Source organism: Anoplopoma fimbria, chromosome 8 (assembly GCF_027596085.1).
Source record: "Anoplopoma fimbria isolate UVic2021 breed Golden Eagle Sablefish chromosome 8, Afim_UVic_2022, whole genome shotgun sequence".
NCBI classification, from domain to species: Eukaryota; Metazoa; Chordata; class Actinopteri; order Perciformes; family Anoplopomatidae; genus Anoplopoma; species Anoplopoma fimbria.
In genome coordinates this window covers 5,059,416-5,072,500 of record NC_072456.1, presented here as the reverse complement: position 1 = coordinate 5,072,500, position 13,085 = coordinate 5,059,416, and the positions used below count along the sequence as shown (strand labels likewise).

The 13,085-nt window shown below is 40.9% G+C and overlaps 1 protein-coding gene across 1 annotated transcript; it reads right to left on the bottom strand.

Moving 5' to 3' along the window:
- Positions 1 to 1,850: 1,850 nt before the first annotated feature.
- Positions 1,851 to 10,997, bottom strand: LOC129094644 (ankyrin repeat domain-containing protein 33B-like). The gene is made up of 5 exons (XM_054602900.1): positions 10,503 to 10,997; positions 7,875 to 8,004; positions 2,957 to 3,097; positions 2,605 to 2,768; positions 1,851 to 2,501 (listed from the first exon to the last, which is right to left on the bottom strand). Exons 1-5 carry the CDS (start codon positions 10,995 to 10,997, stop codon positions 1,851 to 1,853), a joined length of 1,581 nt encoding a protein of 526 aa, XP_054458875.1.
- Between the last annotated feature and the right edge of the window lie 2,088 nt (positions 10,998 to 13,085).

Sequence of the window (13,085 nt, the reverse complement as noted above, 5' to 3'; positions counted from 1 at the left end):
ATATTTCCTCTATCCTCTAACATCTCACAGCTACCCAGCCTCTCCCTGCCAGAGAACAGAATTTTGGCAAACCTGTTCACAGCTGATCTTTTTGAGCTGCTGAACAGCTGATCTTCCACAACATCCCCTGGGGCAGAATCCCATGGCAGCCTCCACCCCAATATGTAAATTCACAATCTAAGACTGAAACTTGCCAAACCACTAATCCTTCACAGTGAACACCTTGTTGCCTATTTAGTTGTTTTTAGTTAATGTTGCGTAGTGCTTCAGTTGTTTGACCAAATGTATGAAAGAGAAGCCATTCAACAAACATGGATTTGGAAAAGTTTGAGAAGAGATAGTAGTAGGAAACAAATTAAATCAGCCATGCATTCAATTGGGAAATATTTCTTCCTCATAACATGGCGCCTTGAACTTTGACCCTCTTGCTCACTGTCTGCTGTGCAGAAGATTCTCGGTCAGACATAGCGAGAAAAGCATGCAGGTTATTATACTGCAAAATAAGACGGGGGTAGTAAAAACATTCTGTCATACTGCATTTGACAAACTATTTAAAAAAAATGCCTTGCATGCTTAATAGTATCGTAATAGTGGTACCGGAACGCAATATGCATTCAACCATCTTGTTTCAACCAGAAGTGACAATAGAGGGAGGAGCTAAGTATAACCAAACATTGAATAAGACATTATAAGCTATCAAAAATGTAACAATAACACAAACATGTGGACAATTGTCTATTTTATTTTTTCAAATGTTATTTTAAATTGGACCATTATGTACTAAATGAACATCATGCTGTATTGAAGAAGACTTGAAACTAGAGATTGTGACCACAAACTCATATTTACAATGTTTACTGAGGTAATAAATATAGAATTGGACTTCTTTTAGCACCTTGCCCTCTGCTGGTCAGTAGAGAGAATGCAGGTTTTAAGACACTTCCGCATCGGCTTCACGCCTATTATTTGATACCAAAAACATTTTGCTGCAATATATTAGATTTTTTGATATTTAGTAAAAGGTCCTCCAAATGACTTTGTCATTACTGCCACTTTAATGTAAAATTCAAATACACATGTGGGCTAGTGTTATGGTGGCTCTCCATTTCTCACAGAGCAGGAGATGCCCACAGTATCGGACCATCTCAGGTGATTTATTTTGGAAGCCAACCAGTCACAGTCTCGCACTAAGCTGTTTATTATTGGCTCTGACTTTCTACCACAAAGCCCTCACAAAGCCTGTGTGAGCTGGCTCCTCAGCTTAGCTGTCGGACACTGCTCACAAGCTCCTCCCTCCCCTTCCTTGCAAGTACCTGTTGGACTATGTATCAGTGTATAATGACTTCTTGGCTTCCCCTCCAGCATGCTTTCATGTGGCATCAGCCAGCCACCAATCTCTATTTGGCCATGTCATTTTGTCTTTCTCTTCCTCCACCCTTTACCTTCCCTTTGGTAATCTCTTCCTCTTTTCTGTTCCTGTTTTCTCCATATTTTCCTCTTTCTGATCCCCTCTTTGCGGCCCGATAGCAAATTTTTTGTGTTATCATGTGTTTTCATAGCATCCTCAGCAGGAATTACAGGAATCACAAAGCTCCCATCTATCCCACTTTGCACCATAAATTACGCCTCCAAAATGAAGCATGTGAACTCAAGTAGACACAAGGCAACAATCCAACAATGTCTGCAATCTCAGCAAACAAAAATAAAAATCAGCAGTCAATTCTCTGGGTTATTTTTTCTAGGACTGCAACACTGCGTTGTCAGGGCCTCCCAGCCAGACACACTCAAACTGTGAATTTGCAGTCATGTCCTGTTTTCTGAGATAATGTGAACACACAGTGGATCTCCCCTCATCTCCTCCTTATCAGAGGTAACAGTCGTCTCCGCTCCTCCTCCTCCCGCCTCCTCTCTATCCTCTTCATCTTGTAGTTCCACTTGGGGATCTGGAGCCGGTTGTGGTCACCACTCCGTTTGAGTTTCTCCGGTACGAAGCTCGGACCTGGGGCTTTGCAGAGCCTCACCTTGGGCACCACGATGCCTGGCCGTACGCTGCTCCTCCTCAGCATGTTCAGAGGGAGGAGGCTCGCTCGCCTCATGGCCACCGTGGCCACATCGCTTAGCAGCTGGGTCTGCAGGCTGGCCCTGCGATCCCTCGCCTTGGGGATGAGGAGGACCCGCGAGTTCTGGAAGAATCTCTTGTAGTTGTTCAGTCTGTCCGGGCCCAGGCGCTTCAGCTCCGACACCCGCTGCCTCCTCAGGATCTCCTGCACCGCCTGGCGCCGCTTCCCGATGCACGGCGGGCTGCCCGGGCACACCGTGCGGCAAGCCGTGGCGATGACGGGGAAGGAGATAGCGGTGGTTATCTGGACCATGTAGTCGAGAACGCCGTCATCCACGGGGTTAACCTTGTTGTTCATGTAAAACCTATACGGGCAGCAGGGCAGGAAGTTGACCAAACGCCTCCAGCAAGACTTCGGCTCTTGGGCCTGGGCCACCAGCTCCTGCACAAGAAGATCAAACGTGATAGTTAAAGGAAATCTTTAGTTTAAAGCGCTATGTGGTGCATTTCAATAGAAGGACTGTGGTCATGATGGATTTATTAACCTCCAGCGCGGGCCACTCCAGTGAGAAGGAGTCACAGAACTGCTCAGCACAAGGCTTTGACATCAGCCGATGCATCAGATTGGCCGTCTCGTATCGACCGGTGAAGAGAGCCCACTCCCTCGGTGTCAGACTGCGGCCATTGTCCCGTGCCTGGATATCACCTCCTGGAAACATTAGGAGTTAATCTGTTATCAGTGCCGTAATCTGCATTACGTTTATCACCAGCACATCAAAGGAGCTCTCTACCCAGATACAAGCATCTAATACACATAGCACTCGGTTGCGAAGAAGAAAAAGGCTTTGTCATTATCAAGAGCAGAGGTGCATAATCATTAAATCTGATGCATTTTACCAGCCAGCATGAGAGCCCTGACGCACTCGGCCCGGCCCTGCATGGCAGCCTTCATCAAAGCTGTGAAACCGTGACAGTTCCTCCTCTCAATGTCCAACCCGGGGAAGTAGTCGAGCAGGTAGTTTGAGATGAAAGCATTACCTGCAGACCAGATGGAGACATAAGCCGTTATGGGGGCTAGGTTCTACAGTTTGGAACATGCAAAGCTTCTATTAATATGCACCATATTGCCTTTGTCTTCAATTAATTTCAAAAAACATTTGTATAAGTGAAACTTTGTGGTAGGCAAATAAGTTAAATACCCTCTACTCACAAAAGACTATAAAGCAGCGTTCAGCATTAAATGTTTGACCATGCTAGGGGGAGGCTCCAGGGTTGGCGATGTTGCAACCATTGCATGGGTACATAGAATTTGTTACATACATGTAGGCTATAAAGTTTAGTGCTAATTAGCAAATAGCGTGCTAATTAGCAGTTAGCATTGGCGTTGGTGAGCATCCTAAGCATCGTTTGCTAACCCGCAGCATGTTAGCATTATCATTGTGAGCATGTAAGCCGGTTGACGTTAACATTTAGCTCAAACTCGCTGCTGTGCAGCTATGCTAGCAGCATTACAGAGCTACATTGGATGTTGTGTCTGTGATACTGGCCAGCGTTTCAGCTTGTTTTCAGTCAGTCCACAAACAGTTCTGTGTAGCCTAATGTAGTGCTAAATGAGACACTTGGGTGTAATGCAATTTTGTTTTGATTTTGTATGGAAAACAATATTGCATTATCTTAAAATGTTAACAATATTTCATAACATTTAGGTCTGTTAATCCATACACATGAATGACTGACTGATTCAAGAGCACTAATTAGCAATACCTGGAAAAAAATGTATAGATTTAAAAAAAGTATTATTCAACAGCACAAATTACAATTTGAGAGCATGAATTGTTTTGAGAATGATCTCTTTTGTTTCTCCCAAGACAAGTGTAAATATTCATGCCAACAAATGTCTTTAATTTATTTAGTGACTTTGTATTCCATTTTGGGAAAAGGTCAACAGTTTTGTGGTTAAGTTTCAAACAGATTTTAAGATTATATTTTACAAGCCCCAGAGAATGAAAACTATCAGGTCTGTCATCCTCCTGTCAAACTTTTTTTCCTTCATGCTCCACTTAGTAACTTTTATATGATTGAACGGGGCTCCGCCTCCAACACTGTATCCAGTTCTCTTTATATATCCATGATATCTTATCAGCCACTCTGGGGATCGAGCAAGTCACTTCATTGTTGCTCAGAGGATTTAATGTCAAACTGCAGCATGTTACCTTTCAACAAAGCTTCTTGATTATTCACAACCGGAGTTCCTAATTGAGTAAATCCTGTCTAAATCCAGACTAATGAGACAGCCTGATCTCCTGAAGTTCCTTGAAGTGAGCACTACGCAGAGTTTTTGCACGCAACAGGAATCCATTTAAGAGGTACAGCCAGAAGCAGAAGTGCGGTTGAATGGAAGGGTGAGGAGGATGGTTTATTCTGGCAGTTCACCTCAGAGGACTTGGGGTTGATTCCAAATACATGTCTAGACACTTCCTACTTTCAGTGATGGGTTATAAGGGAAGTTTTTCTTCTCATGTATTCGACCACTCCGTCATAGTCGTGTGGACTCTCAGGCCGTTTCTCAATACCAAGTATGGTCAAGTATGGACTTGCAAACTTGCAAGTTCATACTTGGATAGTTCGACTCGGGAGTACAAACTCCCGAGGATGGGAGGACGCAGTACGGTCATTTTGCAATTGGAACAGCAGCGAACTTGATGACGTCACCAACGTCACAACGTCACCAACTCAGCTCGTCGGTCCCGCCTACTCCGGTTATCTTCAGTCATATATATTGACAATAAAACGAAATATGATATAAAACAACCCTGCCTTTTTTCGTTTTCATTTAGAAAATATTAAAATATTAATATGTATATATTTTGTGTTACATCTGCAACCACAACCACAGAGACACCGGAGCCAGCGGCACATCTGGAGAGGCCTTGCCGAGATCAGGCTGCTGTCAGCGGGCTACATGAGCACCACCGCCCGGTCTCCTCTCTGGTCCTCTCATATCTCCAACAAACGTCGGCGCTTTTTTCAAACAGGCTCTATCTTGATAAATTGACCGCATATTTTAAGTCTTAACAACTACATTCTCGCTTAAAAAAATGTTAAAACTAAATTCCGTTACACAACAACAGCAGTATTTAGACAATGATATGATGACAGTTGTGAGCCGTCTCCGCCACTGTCGTCTCTTGTTTGCTGGTGAAATGCATTCTGGGATACTTGGCTGTCCAAAGTCCACACAAGTCTCCTCCGATGCATCCCCGATATAATGGGCGGAGCGAGGACACTTCCGGGTATTTGGACCGTACTTGGCTGAATGCGAACTTGTGTATTGGAACAGTACTTGGGCCGCGCTAGATGACGTTTCACAAGTTCACGAGGACACAAGTACAGAGAAGTTCACATATTGAGAAACGGCCTCAGTCTTGGTCACCTGCAGAGTACTTTGCCATGAAAAGGGGATCGATACTTCTTTTAACGAAGCAGAGAATGAAGGGTAGTCTGCAACTATTCATCACAGGACACAGAGAGCCATTCGTCATCGTTAGCAGATGAGAGGTCGGGCGCCCCGTCTGATACAAGTGGCTGCATCACTGTAGAAGAAGTGCTTTTAAATGATGCTCTCTAATGCCACATTTACAGCAATTCTTACAAATGGAAGCACCAGACCACATAATAATCAGTGCCTTTTAATGAATGAACTCAATTCTATGTAATCAAATTTCTACCACTGTAAAGTATGCACAAAAACTTTGTAGGAAGAGGGAGAAACATACAAGGTAACATGTCTCAATAGGAGACAGATAGATTTTTAGGAATATTAAATGAGGTAAAAAGTATATTAATGGATTTATGAATGCACAAATTGGGCTGTGTACCTGAAGTAATACTTTAATGTTTGGTCAGGTAATCTGTCTGGACAGTCATATCTAGAGGTTTCTTTAGTCCTAGATTCTATCGAGGAACGCTAATGGTGAAACTGTTCCGCCTTGTGTTAAACCGAGGAGAAAGATAGAGAAACTCAATAAGCTCTCTACCATCTCTGCAGAATCTTTTCTGTCAAAGTCAGCTTGTCAGTACGAATCTATCTCACTCAAATAGATGAGCTACTTGCAACGATGACTCCATCAGCTTTGAGTCTGGGTTGTACTCAAAGTGCTTAAATACTAAATTGATTTTTATGTAGATGGCTGGTAGAAGTTTATGCTTCTCTGATACAGGTCTTTCCTTGTTAATCAGAAAAGATTGTCATTTGAAGTGAGATCATATCAATAAGTGGCTATTGGAGGATCTCTGAACATTCAATTTCTCTTCAGTTACAAGAGCATCTTGATTAAAGGAAATCTACAGTTTGTTGCAACCTTGAGTTTATTTTTTGGATAACGTCTGTCGGCTCTAACAGAAAAAGTGACTTAATAAGTTGAATCTCGGAACCGACCAAAAGCACTAAAAAAAGGTTGTGTCGAGGGGCAACAGCGTCACACAGGTTGGTAACAAGCCAACAGTTTAGAAAAATGTATTTGAAAGAAGGAAAAGGAAGGCAACGGTAAAATACCATCACAGTTTTCAGACTGGGATCCTGGTTCACTTTTGGTTTTAAGTTATCTGGCTTTTGTTAACAATGATATGATATGCTTTGATTTAAAAAAACAAAATTCTACTTGAGGTACCGTAATGTTAGTTATCCATCTAATGTATGAATCATCCCAAGCATTAAATAAAACTCAATCCTTATAAACCAGTCATTGTCAAATTGTCCAGCCAAAGTAAGCCTCGCCCACATCGCCCCACCATCAGCCAATACTGGGTCTTTTTATCTATTATTTAAAAAGTGTAAGTTTCTTGTTATAACAATATAATTATTGCCTTATAACCAGCAAAGTGTGCTCTATTGAGATATGTCCAATTCGTGACATAGGAAGAATGTAAAAATATACTAATTTGGTATCTAGTAATAACGAGAAAGTATTGTCATAATAACATGAAAATATCTTGTTATAACGAAAGAGGGACATTGTTAAAATATGAAAATGTTTACATTATGAAAAGAAACAAATATTTTTGTCAGCAAAGAACTGCCATAAATATAAAAAATGTAATGTATATAATAATTTGTTTTACAATTAACATAACTAATGAATAATAAATTAAGAAGTTAAAATAACTCATTTTGTGCTAACTCAGCATAGCACAAAGACTGGAGACGGGTAAAACGGATGGCCCGTCTGCATCAATTTTTTTTCCAACACTCTTAAGATGAAACCTACTTTTGTATGAAGAAAACCCACACTCACAGCATAGGTATGTTCATCACAAGGACACATCGAGGCAACGACTACTAGCCAATCACAGCACAGCGGACACTGTGTCAGGCTTTCGTCATACGGAAGTGGGCGGAATTTCATCTAGTGGGTTGGACAACGCTGACCAAGAAATAACCTCCCGTATAACTGGGGATAAATGTTTTTACATTTCGGTTCCTAAACTAATGAGATGCAACATGACCTGGCAGATTCTGTTACCGTCAAACAGTGGCAGGCTAGCCTTTTCCCCCTGTTGTCAGTCTTAGTGCTAAGCTACATTAGCCAGTTTCTGATGGTAACTTCATATTTACCGTACCACGTGTAATCAATCTTCTCTCGAAAAAAAGCAAATACGTTAATTCCCAAAATGTCGAACTATTTCTTTAACTGATCAAACTGGGAAGATTTAAATCAAGTGCAGTCTGTACACAGTCCTACAGTCTGGAAGATTCATTTTAAGAAATACTAGCACTACCAATCTTGTAATTCAAAGGTCCGAGGTGTGTGTTTACCTGCTTGTGCTGCAGTAATAAGAGCAGTGTTGCCCTCGTTGTCCTGCCAGTTAACATCAAGATACGGGCACTGGGAAAGGGCCATGACCACGTCCATGTAGCCATGGTAACACGCCACAATCAGACCTGACTGAAACACACAAAAACAAGAGTGTTTGAGTTTCTTCTTCGGATTTTAGTTTGGCTTTTAGAAACACAGAAATGGCTCTTTGGGGCTCCAGGGAAGCGTATTTATGGCATCATAAAAACGAAATATGGCTAATCAAGTAAGATTAGAGAGTTCCTCAGTATCAAATCGATGCTTTAAACAGAAAACCTCCTCCCACACTCCAAAGAGAGACACACTGGACTGCTGACATGCTGAAGTGAACAGACCAACCAAGATCATCATACAATGCAAGTAAATCAAAGTCCAGGAGAAACATCTCTCTGCTGGTTTGTAACCAAATTCTAACTTGGCCTTTTCTCTCTGCAGTTGTGATTCAAATAGTTTAATGAGCCACATTCTTCCTTAATCCACCAATTTGGGTGCGTTTTGTTGTCCTACCCACTGTGGTACCAAGGGACAAGTAATAAATGATGCCTTACCTACCTACTTCCCACTTCTTAATAAAGCACCTCAAAACGAACAATAAATGAGTAGACTAATTAAGTCTTTATGGGTTATGACAAGAATTTAATTTCATGCAAGAGAATAATTTTGATTGTGAGACAATGGCATGAATTCAAGGGGATTATTTCCAAGCTTTGTCTTTAAGGTGAGAAATAAGAGAGAATGTGTATTAATAATTTAAATAAAGTGAACATTAGCTTCACATGTGAACTCAGCGTAATTTTACAAATCAGGGGTGAAATTTAAAGCAATATAAAGAATATATTTTTTTGCCATCATGCCCTTTGAATGTGGCTGTCCTGAACAAATGTTAAATGGACTTGTACTTGTAAAGCACTTTTCTAGTCTTCTGACCAGTCAAAGCGCTTTTACACTACATGTCATCCACCCATTCACACCCATTTATTCACTGATTGCAGGTGCCACCTTTCTTGAGCCGGGGATTGAACCACCGAGCCTCTGATGGAAGGACGACCCGCTCTACAACTGAGCCACAGTCACCTCTAAAGAGGACGTCCAACTACCGGTGATAATTTCCATGGCAACATATGCTGTGTCCAGAAAGACATTACTGTCCCAGTACTCCAAGACAATCCTTCTCTGTCTGTTTTTCCAGCTCTGTAAGCATTCAGTATCTCTTACCAAGTTCTCAGGTCAATGTCTTAGCGTGCCCTTTAGAGGCTGAGCCCTGATGGAAAGCTGCTTCTCGGTCACTGTCTTGGTACAGTTTGCACTCCCCATCTATCACCGCAAGATTAACCAACTGCTCTGAACCCTTCTTCAGAATTTGACCCTCCGCGGCTCGCTGGTGTTCAGGAGCTGCACCAGGATCAGCTGGTCTCACCGTAAAACCCTAATGTGACTGCCGGTGAAAGGAACAGCCAAGTTCACTTTGGGTAATCATGCTTTTCTTTGTACATTTGTGTTACATACCACAACACATTTTGGATGTTGGCCTTAACATGATGAATTATAGGAGTATGTATTTCATAAACACTTCAATAAATTCTATATCTTATTGTTTACTTAACTGAACTCACAATCACAAAATCTTGAGTGGCCAATCAACACTGCAGGCACATGTATTTACAACAGATCATATGCATGCTGGGAAACAGAAACAGCTCCCATATCAAAGTACACTATCCTTATGGTTTTGAATAACATGATCTTCCAAGATGATACAACACCTCCCAACTGTGAAATGAAGGGGTAACCATTTACAATCATCTCTACAGTACTATTTTGAACCAGGCTTTAAACTAAAGTATCATGATCTCTTTTTGAGGGGCAGATGGTTGCTTACACCACGAGCAATAGTGTTGTAGCACTGAAGCTGCACATATAGATCAGCTCCACAGATGTACATGGTATCAATGGAAAGTACAAAGGACCAGTTTGCATGTTTTCATGCTGTTTATGAAGTTAGTGACTGTTTATATTTTGCTTATATTTACCTTTTTCTTGGTCAGAACTTTTAATCCGATGAACCTGCCGATAGCACTTTGCAAGAACTTTGTAGTAAATTGACTTTAACCTACCAAAGCAGACATTGGTTTCCATTCATTTCCGCACAGCGTGAAAATCAACTGACTGAGGCTTGAGTTGTGTAATCTATCATAGTGAAAAACTTTGGTCAAAGTTATACTTCTGTTTCAAAGTAACACAGTTTAGACTATTAAAACCTAGATTACCAAGCAATAAATCGTACAATTAATGGAAACCAATGGCTGCCCTAAAGTATTAAAATACATTGAAACCATCAAACTCTACAGAGCTCACGTGATTTATATAGCTAAAACTTACATGGACACAGTCCTTTAAGGTTTATTCTGGTGATGAACACCATGTACAGTATTATAACCTTTGTAAGATAAATTAGGGTTTCCAATGCCAAAACATTGGGATTATTTTGGTTTCAATTGAGGAAACTGTAAACAAAATAAGACTTTGATGGTTTCAAGTCAGCAGAAAATCAAATATTTCATCAGAATGCATAAAACCCAGACACCTACTCTTCTGTTACGATCCGTCTCTTTCACTTCCTCTTCGGTCACTCCTTGTCTAATCATAATCTTGACGATGATGGCGTTGTTGTTGCAGCAGGCCTTAAAGAATGAAATGGGTTCAGGGCTGTCGGGGCTCGGTGAGCGGTACATGTGGGACGCATCAGAATTGTCAGGGGGATAGAACGAATCGTCCGAGACGATGCTCTGTGTGTCCGAGCGATCCGGCAGGGCCTCGAAGTCCAACTCTTCAAACTCCTGGTAGATATCGTCCTCATCCTCCCAATAGTTTTGCCTGTAATCAACTGCACTTTCCTCGTAGTCGTCCTCTCCTGAAACCTCACACTCATCGCCATTTTCGTCAAAACTGGTGATGGACATGACAGGTTTATCCATGGCCACTTTATCAGTCCTAAACGGAATCTCACCCAGTCCCACGCGTCCGGACACTCCATTCTCCAGAACCTTTAAACCTTCACTTTGTTCCTCTTCTATTAACACCATTTAAACCCTTCCCTGCCCCCACACTTTTTAAAAATTCTAGTGGGGTGCCAGGACAACTCTAGGAAGACCTAGACTTTATGTCCACCGGCCTGCTGCAGTACCATGAATCATGGCAGGCTATTGACCTCTATCAGTAAGGTTTAGCAAGAGACAAGGTTCAGCAGAGGTCACAAGGGGGACATGAGATCATCACTCACAGTCCCAATCCTACGTCATGGTCGAATAAATCCTCTCGGGATGCCATAGAGTTTAGGATTCCCCGGAACCCTACAAGACAATGTCATCAAGAAAGGTTTGATCATATGCATGATCTGAGGAAGTTGCTCTGGATTGGTAAAGTGACCAAAAAGAGTCGATAAAGTGTCAGTGATGCAATTCTGAAAAAAAGTGGAGTTTGTCAAGCCTGAGAGTTTCCATGAGTTACAAATTGCGGAAAAGTCTCTATGATCCTTCCCGACGGCACCAAAAGCCTTGTCCATAAAATCTCTTAATCGTGGCTTCAGAACCCAGACGGGCAGCTTGAATTCTTGAAGTCTTGTTGAGAAGTTAAAAGATGAAGATAGAACAGTCAGACGTCTTGGCTGGAAACATACACGGCCACCACTAACAGCCACTAATCGTGTTTCCCCATGGAGAGACTTGAGCTTCCTTTGATGACGGCCGGCAAAGGGATGAGGGACATTCTCTTGAACTGAGCCAAGATAATCCCTTTAGTCTCTCTCTCTAGCTCCCCTGTGACAGGACGGTTTTAATGTTTTCTGTTAAGAATACAATAAAGTGTAAAATGTAATGGTACAGGCTCAGAGGGAATGTCTTAACTGCTCCGTCTTAATATCTGTAGATGTTTTACACAAGGAAACTGAATAGAATGAGCAAGTGAGCCAATGTGTTCCTTTTACAAGACATTAAACACACTAAACACAGAGATTATGCAAAGTAAATGCAACACATACCTTAACATCCATGCAACGGTTTACACCAACACTTATTTAAAACCTTTGTTCTGAGGGCGATATCCTTATTAGAGAATAAATGTCATCAGTGCAACAGGTCAAGCCAACCTGCCATCTTAAATTGGATTTAACAACCTTGTGACTTTGTGTACAGGGTACAGTGGAGGACCGTTCAGGCCCTAATGTGACCTTTATCAGTGTCTAAGACATACTTTTTTTGGAGTGCACTGCCAATCCAATCACAAATAGGATTTGTAATACTTAGATTCCTTTTGATTAATAAATAACTGAGAATCAGTTAAGGCAATGTAGAATACTCTACGGTAAGAATGTGTATCAAACTACATAACAGAATGTAGATGAAGCAGAAACTGAAATTGTTCTCCTTGCATGCCTATGGAAGCAAGTAACAGCCGTTAATTATATTTTACATTACATCCATTTTTATGGTTAACAAATTAAATTATGAAAATTAAATTAATCAAACCTGTGTGATCACAACACTGTCTCATCTAACGTTCACCTTTAAAGTTGATATGTCTAACCTGGTAGCAAGTTGCCCTTGGAGGCATGTTCACGTGTTTAACTCTTTTATAGTCATAGTAGAATAGGACTTTTTCATTACTTTTATTTGAAATACCATGCTATGACTTTTTCTGACACATTACTTTTTTATTACTTTTGTCCACATACTATACTATGACTGTTTTATTTGTTTTGTTTTTTATCATACAATGCTATGACACATTTTATTTCTGTATTGGACATAATATACTGATTTCTTTCATGACTTTTATTCAAGCCTTTTTTCAACATACTATACTGCTACTTTTTTAAAAAAATACTATATTATGACTGTTTTCTACATCCTATACTATGGCTTTTTCTTCTTATCTTTTCTGACAGGCCATACTATGACTCTAATAGTATGACTTTTTCTGTTTTACTATACCATGGGCTACATGCCCTTTTTTTTTTTTTTTTTTTTTTTTTTACACAATATACTGCAACTTTTTCTACATACATACTTCATTTGATAAACTGAACTCTGACTTTTTAAGACATCAGACACATCAGTCAGTAACATTTGCTTGAGCAGCATATTGTCTGCAGTGTGAGGAAGAAACTGCACACT